General features: G+C 42.1%; 1 protein-coding gene across 1 annotated transcript; it reads left to right on the top strand.

Annotated features, from left to right (window-relative positions):
- Positions 1-4,515: 4,515 nt before the first annotated feature.
- LOC109411207 (uncharacterized) lies at positions 4,516-11,426 on the top strand. The gene is made up of 2 exons (XM_019684699.3): positions 4,516-5,127; positions 10,576-11,426. The coding sequence occupies exons 1-2, from the start codon at positions 4,971-4,973 to the stop codon at positions 11,334-11,336; spliced, it is 918 nt and encodes a 305-aa protein (XP_019540244.2). The 5' UTR covers positions 4,516-4,970; the 3' UTR covers positions 11,337-11,426.
- Positions 11,427-14,653: the final 3,227 nt, after the last annotated feature.

The following is a 14,653-nucleotide window of genomic DNA, read 5'->3' as shown; positions in this document are numbered from 1 at the left end:
CTTCTAGAGAAATCAGTGAAATTTTGATAGAAATTGCTGCAGGATTTTTTGGTTAAATCCTTGGAAGATTTTCCAAAGTTACCCCAGTTCATATTTTTGATGGAACTTTTGGAACATTATCTGAAAAATAGTTTATGAAGGCATGGCAGAAATATTTTTAAGGAATCTCTGGAGAAATTTCTGAATAAATGTCTAAAGATATGCCTGATATTAATGAATATTTTATTTTTAGAAAAAAAAGTGAAGTAATTTCAAAAGTAAATCATGAAAGATGCTTTAAAAGAATTCCTTATGAAATTTATAGAATATAAAGAATTTCTAAACAAATAACTGAATAAAATTTTTAAATAAATCCATGGAAGATTTTTTGAAAGAATCCGTAAGGGATTTTTTGGCCGATTACTCGGACAAGTTTCCGCAAACAAAAATATAAAGATGTTTTACAAATTTCTGAAGATTTTTTGGAAGATTTTCTAAAGAAATCTCCAAAAGATTTTCCGAACGAATGCCTAGAGAAATTTATAAATAAATAACTAGAGGAATTTATGAAGTAATCCCTGGGCGAATTTCTCATAAAATCTCTGAAATGGTTTGTGAAAAATCATGAAGAAATTGGTGAAGCAATTGCCAAGCAATGCAAAATTTCATTCAATAATTCTTTGTGACTCTTCTGGAGGAACACAATATTCTTTAACATGATGATATGTTGAGGGAAGTTTTATTCGGAGACCGTCGGAATAGAGTTGATAAGTCTGGGTTCACTTAATTTTATTAAACAACTCAGAATTGTAACAAAAGGCGAGCGAGTAGACTACACTACTCAAACAGAAAGATCGTTCGGAAAACATAGCACAACCAGTAACCACGCTCTATCAAGTGCTTGTCAAGAATCTCAAAATTTCCGAACCCCTTGAGGAATTTCAGATGGGATTCCTGGAGAAATTTATGAATCAGTTCATAAAGAAATTCCAGGATAAATTGATTTTTTAAAGTTTTTTAAAGGAATCCCTGAGTGAATTTTTGATTTTTTTTCCTTTTTTTGGGACATTGCATATGCAAATAACGTTATTGTGTGTATCCATTGCTCAAAAAAACCATACATAGTTTTGGACAAAAGATTTCGATCGTAACAAAATAGCAAGATAGTGGTTTATTCGTTACTTAGCGAGAATTACTAATATATACCAAAAACTCCGAGCCTTTTATCGAAAACTCAATTTTCATGCAGTTTGTATATGTTTTGGCACATTTTGGTATACAATTTAAATAAAAATAAAATAAAATTTTTGCTTCGATTTTATAGACATTTCAAAAATTGAAATGTCCACTAAATCGAGGTAGGGTATCGCGCCACTTGGGCGATGGCCTATATTCGTCTGTTTGCCACTATATCTCAGTTAATTTTGAACCAATTGACTTGAAATGTTGTGCGCGGGTAGATACTATACCTATCTCACTGCATTCCAAAAATTGTGTCAATTGGTTCAAATTTGACTGAGTTATAGCGGGAAACAGACGAAAATAGAAGCCACCGCCCAAGTGGCGCGATTCCCTATACCTGTATCGCTTTCGCTAGATATAGAAACGGGTGCTAGTGGTGGACGTTTGAATGCGATCCAAAGAAATTTTAAATTTTTTGTATGAACGGAACACCACGCGGAAGGAGGGGCGTTCATGGTTTCGGAATCTTCCATAAAAATGACCTCGTGGTTTATGACCCCAAACTCGAAACACAAAGCGAACGCTACCTGGTTATCTGTTATCTGCTAAATGAAAAAAATAAGCTTCCAGCAAGCGAAATTCCGAATGGTTGCGCACATTGTGTTCCTTTTACCGACTAACCAACTCCCGGCAAGTGAGCCACCGAATCTTCCACACATATTGTGCATTTAGCACCAAATTGGTGTCGGAAGTAACTTCACTGACTTCCGCTGCCTTTCCTATGCGTTAAACATAACGTCGGAAGTAGTGCGCTGTATAGTAAATCTGATGTTCTATACAGCGCACTACTTCCAACGTTATGTTTAACGCATAGGAAAGGCAGCGGAAGTCAATGAAGTTACTTCCGACACCAATTTAGTGCTAAATCCACAATACTGTTTACTTTTTGAACGAGTTGGCATCCACGGGCGGTCAATCAAGCTTAAGCTCAAGCTCAAGGACGTTAAAACAAACTCAGTCAAAAGCTCCATTATCATTTTTTTTTGCGAACTTAAGGATTAGCCGAGGAGAGCTTTCTCGACGTCGTTAATCGACGACTTGTTCCGTATCTTTTTTTTAATTATCATGTTGGATTGTAAGTGACCAATGCTAGGAATGCATCATCTATAAATTCATTCCGTGGTATGAGCTTTCGTGTTCACTTCAGAAGGGGAAATCGCTCCGAGAGAGAGCGACAATTTCTCAGAGTCTGAGAGCGTCCGTATTACATCGACATCAGCGCGGATGGCCGCCATCGATTGCAGCGGACGCGGGATGCCTTCTCTTGCCTGCCATGTGGAGCAGCCGGAGAAATTGCGAAACACATGGTCGGGCACTGGCTGGCTGCTTGCATGACTGGGTCTTCGCCGTCGGTCTATGTCGGTCGGCAGACTCGGGTCCTAGGTATCTAGTAGAGTCGGTTTGGAGTGGCTTAGGTACAGGTTTGGCGCGAGACGCAATACATACTATGTTGAATGGGAGAAGCTTCGACCGTGGGGTTGAAGGAAGCTTTCGTTGCTCAATGGGTGGAAGGATGATTGGGAGCTTTTGATGTGATAGCAAGTATTGGTGTTTATTATTTCTTTTTTTTTTGTTCAGAATAGTTCAGATAAAAAAAAGCTTTATATGATAACAAAGTCCAGCAAGTAATAAACGATCAATTTATTTAGTCCATCAAACCCTTACAAGTATCTATAATAACCTTCAACTTGGTGTTTGACTTAATTGATGAGAGGTTTTTAAAAAAAGTAAATTTGATATGATTTGACGATTGTGCAAAATCGTTTGATAATTTTCATGATATATTGATATATCATTAAAATTATCAAACGATTTTTTTCAGAATCAAATCATTCCAGTAGAAGGCAAGTTTTGCATCTTGTCAAAATTGATGTTTTTACTGAAGATATTTTAGCAATGAAACGGTACAAAAGATATACAGTGTCGGACAAAACAATAAGACCACCGGTCCTATTTCATACAAAATGCCCAAGTTTAACGATAAGGTACTCGGTTTCTAGTGAACCGATTTGACTGAAATTTTGCCAGCCAACTTCGATTTACGGGAATTTTGATTTGTTATTAACTGATTGAGTTCTGTTCACTATTTCCAAAGTTACAGATATACGGTGCGACAAAACTCTGACACCAAATTTTCATGATGGATATTTGAGGTCAATTAAATAAAAATGTCCTTAAGTTTGAATAGCATTCATAATTTTAGTACTTGTTTATCGATCATCAAGTATCAGATACTCTCGTATATCCTTTAATAATGGCAATCTGAAAGTGGTCCTATTATTTTGTCGTTTCGTATATCTGTAACTTTTGAGATAGTGAGCAAAACTCACTCAATTAAATACAAATCAAAATTCACGTAACTCCAGGGCGACTGTCAAAATTTCACCCAAATCGGTTCACTAGAAAACGAGCATCACATCTTCAAACTTGACCATTTTGTATGAAAAATGGCTGGTGGTCTTATTGTTTTGTCCGACACTGTAACTGTTGTTAGCCAGTTCAGTTCGATTAAGACAATATAACTTTTATTTCATTTTAAGAAACAATCTCCAAGTTAAACATAATAATCAAAGTTATACCATTCCATATGCCATTTAGAACTAGCTCATTAAAATTGAATTTATAATATACTGTATAATATACTGGATAAAGACATTAGGGGTGATACACAAATTATGTCACGCAAAAATCGACCATTTTCACCCTCCCACGCAAAAATCGACCCTCCCCCCTATGTCACACGTTTTGTATGAGACCTCAAAAAAAAAAATTAATATGGGTCGTCACGTTGTGCAAAACTCCCCCTCCCCCCTAATAGCGTGACGTAATTTGTGCATGACCCCTTACTTCCGAAGAGCACTAGTCCGAAAGCTTCAAATGATAAACAAGTCAGTTACTTCATTTCTTATATTGTGTCTATGTGGTTGTGTATCAAGCAAAATGTGAATGAATGGAAGTACTAGAACACTTCAAGGTTTGTGTCTTGTCTCAACTTTGAGGTAAAAGATTCGGATAGACATGTAACACAATGAAGCTAACACTATAATTTGTTCCCGTCTCTGGTAAGCATTGGTAACTACTTATTTATAATTTATTGAATGATAAAAGGAACACAGCTCACTTTTGAAAATTTATGTGAAAAGGGATATAAGGTAGATTTGTCTTCCTCGTTCAATGTAATCTGTCATTGTATCAGTAACTAAACAAGAAACGGTCTCACCGCACCATGCTTCAGTGGAATATAGGAAGAGAGAGAGAGAGCACACACAGCAATGAATCACTTCGCGCGCACGTCTCCTCCGTTTACCTACAACAACCAACCAACGTGCCATTGTCCACGCTTGCTGTTTTCTACCTCTATCATGTGAGCGGTGCGAGGTAGATAACGTACAAAGTCAACCCTGGATCTCCCCGTGTCGGTGCATACACGTGAGCTCACGTCTGGTTGTATTGGTACCATCATCGTCTCGTCTCATAGGTACTGCTGCGTGCATCTTTTACATACCTACACACATTGTGACGGACGACGACGTTTGCATTACGTGACCAAACCACTCTCTGCTGGCACTGCCACTGGACGTGCGTCGTCGTCGTCGTATGTTACCTTCAGTGCTGTACGTGACGCCATTCATTATCAGTCTCGACTCGAAGTCGCAGTGAAGAACGGAGTGTTTTGTTGTGGTTGCAGCCTGGCTGGAGGGACATCAATTTTGTTCGCTTTCTGCGCTAGATCGACATATTTCATAGATATGTCGGAACAACTGAAGTCTGGTTTTACCGATGAGAACCTCATCGATCTGGTGCACCAGCATCGGTGCCTGTACGATAACACTGCCGAAGGATACAAGGATCAAGCCAGACGGAACAAAGCGTGGGACGACATTGGGCAGCACTTGAATGTGAAAGGTAAGAGCGGAGTAAACAAAACAGTGTTTCAATCGTGTGTTTATACAGGTAGTGCTACCTGAAAAGTACGACAGTCAAATAAGAAACATATTACTACAAGTGTTCTAGCTTCGAGTTGCCTTAACCAACCAAGCCCAAAATTGTGCCAATTATAGCTGACCAGTTGAGGAAATAGCAATCGAAATTCGAAAATGTTTGCTTAACTTTATAGATGTAACTTGTTGACAATTTTCTAGCTGTTTTTCTGATTTTATATGCTTTTACAAATTTTCTAAAGTCTTGTGTAGAGTGTATGATTTTGCTTCTCACGGTTCGGACTCGTGGAGATTCTCCCAAGAATTGGAATCTCGTGGAGACTCCCCTGAAATCTCGTGGAGATTCTCCCTTCAATCTTGTGGAGATTCCTCATAGAATTTTGTGAAGATTCACCCTGGTACCCCGTGAAGATTTACTCTGGAATCTCGCGGAAGTTCCTCCTGGAATCTCGTGAAGATTCCCTCTGGAATCTTATGGAGATTCCCTCTGGAATCTCGTGGAGATTCCTTCTGGAATCACGTGGAGATTTTCTCTGAAATCTCGTGGAAGTTCCTGCTGGAATCACCTGGAATCTCGTGGAGATCCCCCTGGAATCGCTTAGAGATTCCCCCTGAAATCTCGTAAGGATCACGTAATCCCTCTGGAATCACGTGGAGATTCCCTCTGAAATCACGTGGAGATTTCCCCTGGAGATTTCCTTTAGAATCTCGTGGAAGTTCCTCCTGGAATCTCCAAGAATCCCGTTGAGATTCCCCCTGAAATCTCGTGGAGATTCCCCCTTGAATCTTGTGGAGATTCCTCAAGAAATCTTGAGGAGATTCCTCATAGAATTTTGTGGAGATTCGCCCTGGAGATTCACTCTGGAATCTCGTGAAGATTTCCTCTGGAATCTCGTGGAAGTTCCTCCTGGAATCTCGTGGAGGTTTCCCCTGGAATCTCGTGGAGATTCCCCCTGAAATCTCGTAAGGACTTTTCCTGGAATCTCGTGGAGATTTCCTTTAGAATCTCGTGGAGATTTCCTCTGAATCTCGTGAAAGTTCCTCCTGGAATCTCCAAGAATCCCGTTGAGATTCCCCCTGAAATCTCGTGGAGATTCCCCCTTGAATCTTGTGGAGATTCCCCCTTGAATCTTGAGGAGATTCCTCATAGAATTTTGTGGAGATTCGCCCTGGAGATTCACTCTGGAATCTCGTGGAGATTCCCTCTGGAATCTCGTGGAAGTTCCTGCTGGAATCTTGTGGAAGTTCCTCCTGGAATCTCCTAGAATCTCGTAGAAATTCCCCCTGGAATCGCGTAGAGATTCCCCCTGAAATCTCGTAAGGACTTTTCCTGGAATGTCGTGGAGATTCGCTCTGGAATCACGTGGAGATTTCCCCTGGAATCTCGTGGAGATTCCCCCTGAAATCTCGTAAGGATTTTTCCTGGAATCTCGTGGGGGTTTCCTTTAGAATCTCGTGGAGATTTCCTCTGAATCTCGTGGAAGTTCCTGCTGGAATCTTGTGGAAGTTCCTCCTGGAATCTCCTAGAATCTCGTGGAGATTCCCCCTGGAATCGCGTAGAGATTTCCCCTGAAATCTCGTAAGGACTTTTCCTGGAATCTCATGGAGATTCTCTCAGGAATCACGTGGAGATTTCCCCTGGAATCTCGTGGTGATTCCCCCTGAAATCTCATAAGGTTTTTTCCTGGAATCTCGTGGAGATTTCCTTTGGAATCTCGTGAAGATTCCCTCTGGAATCTCATGGAGATTTCCTTTGTAATCTCATGGGTGTTTCTTCTGAAATGTCGTGGAGATTTCCTCCGTATTCTTGTGGAAATTCCCTATGGAATGTCGTGCAGATTTCCTTTGGAATCACGTGGAGATTTCCTCTTGAATCTAGTGAAAGTTCCGCCTAGAATCTTATGGAGATTCCCCCATGGAATCTCGTGCAGATTCCCCCTGAAATCTCGTGCAGATTCCCCCTGAAATCTCGTAAGGACTTTTCCAGGAATCTTGTGGAAATTCCACCTGGAATCTCGTGGAGATTCCCCCTGGAATCTCGTGGAGATTCCCCCTGGAATCTCGTGGAGATTCCCCCTGGAATCTCGTGGAGATTCCCCCTGGAATCTCGTGGAGATTCCCCCTGGAATCTCGTGGAGATTCCCTCTGGAATCTCGTGGAGATTCCCCCTGGAATCTCGTGGAGATTCCCTCTGGAATCTCGTGGAGATTCCCCCTGGAATCTCGTGGAGATTCCCCCTGGAATCTCGTGGAGATTCCCCCTGGAATCTCGTAGAGATTCCCCTGGAATCTTGTAGAGATTCCCCTGGAATCTCGTGGAGATTCCCCCTGGAATATCGGTAAGATTCCCTCTGGAATTTGGTGGAGATTCTCCCTGAAGTCTCGTGGAGATTCCCCCTGGAATCTCGTGAAGATTCCCCCTGGAATCTCGTGGAGATTCCCCCTGGAATCTCGTGGAGATTCCCCCTGGAATCTCGTGGAGATTCCCCCTGGAATCTCGTGGAGATTCCCCCTGGAATCTCGTGGAGATTCCCCCTGGAATCTCGTGGAGATTCCCCCTGGAATCTCGTGGAGATTCCCCCTGGAATCTCGTGGAGATTCCCCCTGGAATCTCGTGGAGATTCCCCCTGGAATCTCGTGGAGATTCCCCCTGGAATCTCGTGGAGATTCCCCCTGGAATCTCGTGGAGATTCCCCCTGGAATCTCGTGGAGATTCCCTCTGGAATCTCGTGGAGATTCCCTCTGGAATCTCGTGGAGATTCCCCCTGGAATCTCGTGGAGATTCCCCCTGGAATCTCGTGGAGATTCCCCCTGGAATCTCGTGGAGATTCCCCCTGGAATCTCGTGGAGATTCCCCCTGGAATCTCGTGGAGATTCCCCCTGGAATCTCGTGGAGATTCCCCCTGGAATCTCGTGGAGATTCCCCCTGGAATCTCGTGGAGATTCCCCCTGGAATCTCGTGGAGATTCCCCCTGGAATCTCGTGGAGATTCCCCCTGGAATCTCGTGGAGATTCCCCCTGGAATCTCGTGGAGATTCCCCCTGGAATCTCGTGGAGATTCCCCCTGGAATCTCGTGGAGATTCCCCCTGGAATCTCGTGGAGATTCCCCCTGGAATCTCGTGGAGATTCCCCCTGGAATCTCGTGGAGATTCCCCCTGGAATCTCGTGGAGATTCCCCCTGGAATCTCGTGGAGATTCCCCCTGGAATCTCGTGGAGATTCCCCCTGGAATCTCGTGGAGATTCCCCCTGGAATCTCGTGGAGATTCCCCCTGGAATCTCGTGGAGATTCCCCCTGGAATCTCGTGGAGATTCCCCCTGGAATCTCGTGGAGATTCCCCCTGGAATCTCGTGGAGATTCCCCCTGGAATCTCGTGGAGATTCCCCCTGGAATCTCGTGGAGATTCCCCCTGGAATCTCGTGGAGATTCCCCCTGGAATCTCGTGGAGATTCCCCCTGGAATCTCGTGGAGATTCCCCCTGGAATCTCGTGGAGATTCCCCCTGGAATCTCGTGGAGATTCCCCCTGGAATCTCGTGGAGATTCCCCCTGGAATCTCGTGGAGATTCCCCCTGGAATCTCGTGGAGATTCCCCCTGGAATCTCGTGGAGATTCCCCCTGGAATCTCGTGGAGATTCCCCCTGGAATCTCGTGGAGATTCCCCCTGGAATCTCGTGGACATTCCCCCTGGAATCTCGTGGAGATTCCCCCTGGAATCTCGTGGAGATTCCCCCTGGAATCTCGTGGAGATTCCCCCTGGAATCTCGTGGAGATTCCCCCTGGAATCTCGTGGAGATTCCCCCTGGAATCTCGTGGAGATTCCCCCTGGAATCTCGTGGAGATTCCTCCTGGAATATCGTGGAGATTCCCCCTGGAATCTCGTGGAGATTCCCCCTGGAATCTCGTGGAGATTCCCCCTGGAATCTCGTGGAGATTCCCCCTGGAATCTCGTGGAGATTCCCCCTGGAATCTCGTGGAGATTCCCCCTGGAATCTCGTGGAGATTCCCCCTGGAATCTCGTGGAGATTCCCCCTGGAATCTCGTGGAGATTCCCCCTGGAATCTCGTGGAGATTCCCCCTGGAATCTCGTGGATATTCCCCCTGGAATCTCGTGGAGATTCTCCCTGGGATCTCGTGTATATTCTCCCTGGAATCTCGCGGAGATTCTCCCTGGAATCTAGTGGAGATTCTCCCTGGAATCTCGTGGAGATTTTCCCTGGAATCTCGTGGAAATTCTCCCTGGAATCTCGTGGAGATTCCCCCTGGAGTTTTGTGGAGATTCTCCCTGGAGTCTCGTGGAGATTCCCCCTGGAATCTCATGAAGAATTACCCTGGAACCTTTCGGAGATTCCCCCTGGATTATCGTGGAGTTTACCCTGGAATCTCGTGGAGATGCGATCTGGGATCTTGTGGAGATTCCTCAATGAATATTGTAGAGATTCTCTATGGAATCTAGTGGAGATTCCTTATAGAATTTATGGAGATTCCCTTTAGAATTCCGTGGAGATTTTCATTGGGATCTCCTGGAGATTCCCTTTGGAATTTCGTGGAGATTCTCCTTGGAACCTCGTGGAGATTCCCCCTGGAATCTTGTGATGATTCTCTTTTGGAATCTTGTGGAGATTTGCCTTGGGATCTCGTGGAATTACAAGAGGTACTTGCGGAGGAATGGTTTTGGTAAAATCCCCGTAGAAATCAATTAACCCTCGAGTGATCGCGCTGTTGTATTTTGTACAACACGTTGAAAAAATCTCGCTTTTTGTACTCAGCATTAGCGTGATGCTGACGCAGGTAGTTAATCGCGCGAGTTTCGGAAGGTTAAGGAGATTTCTGCAGAAGTGGGCATTCCTAGAGGAATCTCTTAAGGAACTCTTGTGGATATCCGCAGAAAAACGTCAAGAGGAATTCTTGGTTGCATTCACGGAAAAATCTTTGTTAAATTCATCTTTGAATTTTTCAACAAATGCCTGATGGGATTCCTCTAGATGTTCTTGCTGAGACTGCTCAAGAGGTTTCTCCAAGCAATCCCTAACAAATCCGTCCTGTAATTTCTCCAAGGATTCCTATTGATATTTTTCTGATGATGTCTTCAGAGAACTCTTCAAGGATTGCTCCACGAATATCTCTTGAAGTACCTGCATCGCTCTTTGAAATTTGAAACTGAATTATTTAAAATAAGGTTAGAAATAAGTTTCTGCTAGGAATCCTTTAGATATTTCGCCTAAGATTATTCAAGGAATTCTTGATTTGTTTTAAGAGTAATTGCTCTCAGGAGTCCAAATATTCTTTGAGTTTATTACAGTACTTGTATTTAGAAATTCTAAACTCTGTCGTCAATTTTGAATGTTTGAAATGTATTCCTACACCTGAGCTCAATGGCATTTATTATTTTTCTCATTTTTTATCCACTTCGCAGGAGAACATGCCAAAGAAGCGTGGGAAAAACTGCGCCGCTGCTTCATGAACGCCATCAAACGAAGGAAAACCAAACAGCTGCATCCGTGGCGGTACGAGCAGCGAATGTCCTTCCTGTACGATCACATCGACCCATCGAAACTGCACGGCAAATACGAATCGGCAGAGCAGCCGTACTACTTGGAAACGGACGATAGCCGACTGGTGGATGAAATTGAAACCACCACCACCACCCCAACTGACTCCAGAGTGTACGAAGAAAGCTTGGCTGGAGATGGTCCGGAAATTTCGGCATCAATCAAACGGGAACAATCTTCTGAAGGTTGTTTACGGTCGGAACCGGATCGGGGTCGTCCGATGATTGATTTTCTGAAACCAACAGCGATTTCTAGCTACTCTATGAGTGAAACTGATTCTCACCAAGGCAAACGGCCAATTTCCGAGGTTGATCTGCACGAGTCTGAACCATCGGATGGTGAGGAAGTTAACGAGAATCAAAGCACCCCTAAACATCACATGGATGCGGAATCTCGGAGAGCCAAAAAACAATGCAGGAGATCCCATGATGCACCCGTTAGAAATGAAACGGTTCTATCGTCAAGCAGCAACGACCAGGATGATGTCGATTTATTCTTCCTAAGTATGGCAAAGACTACGAAAACGCTGGCACCGATTGATCAAGCCAAAATAAAACTGCAAATCAGCCAGTTGGTATTGGGGGCGCAAATTGACATGCTGGGACGAAATTCTCAGTCAAATTAAGCCTTTGACCAGATAAAAGCTTTTTTATTACATTTTGTAAATTATGTTAGTAGTATATAGAATTAAAATAAACAATCTTTTATTAATTAATTTAGTTCTTTTAGACTTTTATGAAACAGTCTGAATGAATACGCCACAAAACTCAGTTGATGACTGCAGTCTGCCATTTTTTACTTCGGCTCATATCAGATATCATATCCCACTAACGTTGACTTCCTTCATGTTGTCTACGCCAAAGCGTGCAGCAAGTTAATGGGCGGTAATATATCTTAGGGCCAATTTCTTCGATCCTATAACAGTTCCCCGAATACTATTACCCCGAATACCAGTTCCCCGAAAACCAATACCCCGAAAGCCATTACCCCGAATAGATCGTTATCCTGAAAGACACATTACCCCGAAAACCATTTCCCCGAATGACACATTACCCCGAATACCATTTCCCTACAAAACAATGTCTTTCAATACATAACACTTTTCCCAGAGAATTTCAGATGGGCAGAAATAGTTTCCATCTAATATTTGTAACTGGCACTGCACTGACATTGAATGCAAATAGCATAAACCTTAATATCATATATTTTTCCTTCTCTTGTTCAAGTGCTATTCCTTCGCGCCTGGGAATACTGAGTATATAAAGTAATAGTGCATTTTGAATATATAGAAAAGGCGGTACTGTGTGATAAGTAAGTGACAACTGCATATAATATTGCTGCTTTAGTTGACTCAAACTTCTCTTTGTGGCAAGTCTTTCGACTTTGTTCTGTGGACTGAGTACAACTCGCCAAGTACTTATCACTATGACAATATAAGACGAAAGAACAACCTATAATAAAAGAAGGAAAAACTGTGTTACATGCATTTGCTGCACATCATTATCTTATTATCCTCTAATTCCCATGGTTGCTCTAGAGCACCATCGATTATCGACGAACTCGAGACAAACGGAATCAGATGGATATGATGCAATAGTTTTTAGAAATTGATTGTAATCTCATTAGGTAAACCCAACTCCCAACTACTTGTTTCAATAGTGGGACTATTGATAAATAATCAAAATACAGGCATACCTCGATAGTACGTACACCACCGCTTCGTTTAGTGTACGTACTATCGAAACGTACGTACCTACTATCGAATCACAAATTTTTATTTCAAATTTCATTTTCAAATCGAAGAATGTTATTTCTGGAACGTCGGGATTGCCAAAAAATTACATATAGCCTAAGGCTCCGTTTAATAATTACGTAATTTTTCTTGTTTGGGATTCCATCTTTATTGGAAAAATCTTCTTGTGCTTTGGGGATGCTTCGTAGAGGCATCTCGTCTCTGGGAACTTATATTGATTTTATTTGAGTTATCTTTAAGAACCATCCAAACTGGTCTAGATATAATTAAATCTATCTAGATCAGTTATATCTTGTTACAGAAACATTCTAAATGTATTTTCTCCTGCAATATTTATTGCCGTGATATTTTCAAAATCTTCTTAACATTTCTCCTTCTAGGGCTCCTCCACGAGCTTAATTTATTAACGAGAAGGGATTCCTAGAGGTTTCCCGGAGCTCTTAGAGGAATCCCACAACTCTTGGTCTTGGAGGAATTCAATGAAAAATTACTTGATAAATCTTTGAAAGAATTGCTGTAGGAATCTCGGAATGAATTTCTGGAGGAATCTTGAAATGAATTCATGGAGAAATCCCGGAACGAAATTCTTGAAGGTATTCTGCAAGAAATTCCTGAAGAAATCCTGGAAGTCCCGAAAGTATTACAGAAAAACCCCTGGGGTTCACCCAGAAACAATTGAATTGGTACAGCCTATAGGGAAATGCAAGTCGCGGATGCTAAAGATTTTTTTTTCTAAGTTTTTGAAGTTTTGTGACCTTTTTGTTTACGCTTCGGACTTCAAGAGATTTCTTCCAGAATTTCTCAAGAAGTCCCTGGAATACTCCGAGATTCTCCGAATAGTTTGTTTTAGGATATCTCTGGATTTCCAGATGGTATTCCTGGAAATTCAAGCAACTTCATCCAGAATTTATCTGAGTTCTTTCGAAAATTGTATCAGATATTCTTACCGAGATTCCTTCAAAAACTCCTTGCAACAATCCGTAAGGATTTATTCCTGGAAATTCATACGAGATTCTTCCCGGAGTATTTTCTGGGAATTATTCAGTAATTCCTTCTGAAAGCCTTCCAGAAATCCTACAAGAACCCTGACAAGAACTTCATTCAATATTCCTCTAAAAGCTTCTCCGAGATCCCTCCAGGAACTTCTTCAAGTTTTTGTTTTTCGAGAGCTACTTCTTATTCAAGTATTCCTTTTGGGATTCCTAAAATAATTTCACCAGCTAATCTTTTTGGGATTTTTCCAGGATTCTTTCGGAAATTCCTTCCGGGATTCCTCTGGGAATTTCTTCTGAAAAACTGTCAGGAACTTCTTCCGGGATTCCTCTTAGAGCTTCTTCTAGGAATTCTTTCAGAAACTGATTCTGGGATTTCTTCAAGAACTCTTTCCAGGAATCATCTAGGGACTCTTGTTTTTCTACCAAGAGCTCCGTAAAGAATTCCTGCAGACCCTTCTGGAGTTATTTCAGATGTTTGTAATGGAAATCCTCATGGAGTTTATTATGAATTTTTTGGAGTATTTTGTTTATAGAATTCCTCATGTAGTTCCTGTAGGATTTCCTTGAATAAACACCGGAAAATGCAACTTAGTTATAGCTCCCTGAAGAATCACATAAATCCTAGAGGGATTCTAGAATAAGTTTGTGGAGAAACCACGGAAGGAATACCTGGAAGAGTTTCAGGAAAAATTACAAAGGTAATCCTAGAAAGAGTAATGCTGGAGGAATTTCCCCAGACAACCAGTAATCGTTGCAACATCTTATACGATCACTGGTTGACTGGGTCGGAATTAATTTCTACAGAAATCCAAGAATCTCTGGAAGAATCTCGGAAACTTCCTGGAACAATCCTGGCAGGAGCGTTTGACGGAACCTCTTAAGGAATCACAGAAAAAATCAAAACTCCTGGAAACCCACAGAGGGAACTTCTGAAGGAATCCTAAATAAACTTCCGGATAAATCTCATTAAGAGCTTACGGAATTCCAGAAGAAAGCTCTGGGAAAAATTTGTGGACAAACCACGAGGGGAGTTGCTGGAAAACGAAAAAATATTAACAAGTAAGTGAAGTGAAATCAATGGTCTGGGTAAGTAACTTGATGGGTTTGATTCATGTTTTGGAGAGCATTCCTCGCCGAGAAATTTAGCTTTTTTTATTACCACACAAAATAGAACCATCATGTGCCTTTTTATTT

The sequence above is a fragment of the Aedes albopictus genome, chromosome 3, assembly GCF_035046485.1.
Source record: "Aedes albopictus strain Foshan chromosome 3, AalbF5, whole genome shotgun sequence".
Lineage (NCBI taxonomy): Eukaryota > Metazoa > Arthropoda > Insecta > Diptera > Culicidae > Aedes > Aedes albopictus.
Note: the sequence above shows the minus strand (reverse complement) of the source record. Positions and strands in the feature narration are given on the sequence as shown.

What these genes read in the sequence shown, in the direction of transcription:
- LOC109411207 (XM_019684699.3), top strand. Translation starts at nt 4,971, where the DNA reads ATGTCGGAACAACTGAAGTCTGGTTTTACCGATGAGAACCTCATCGAT. An exon ending in GCAGCACTTGAATGTGAAAG is followed by an intron (nt 5,128 to 10,575) that starts GTAAGAGCGGAG and finishes TCCACTTCGCAG; the next exon opens with GAGAACATGCCAAAGAAGCG.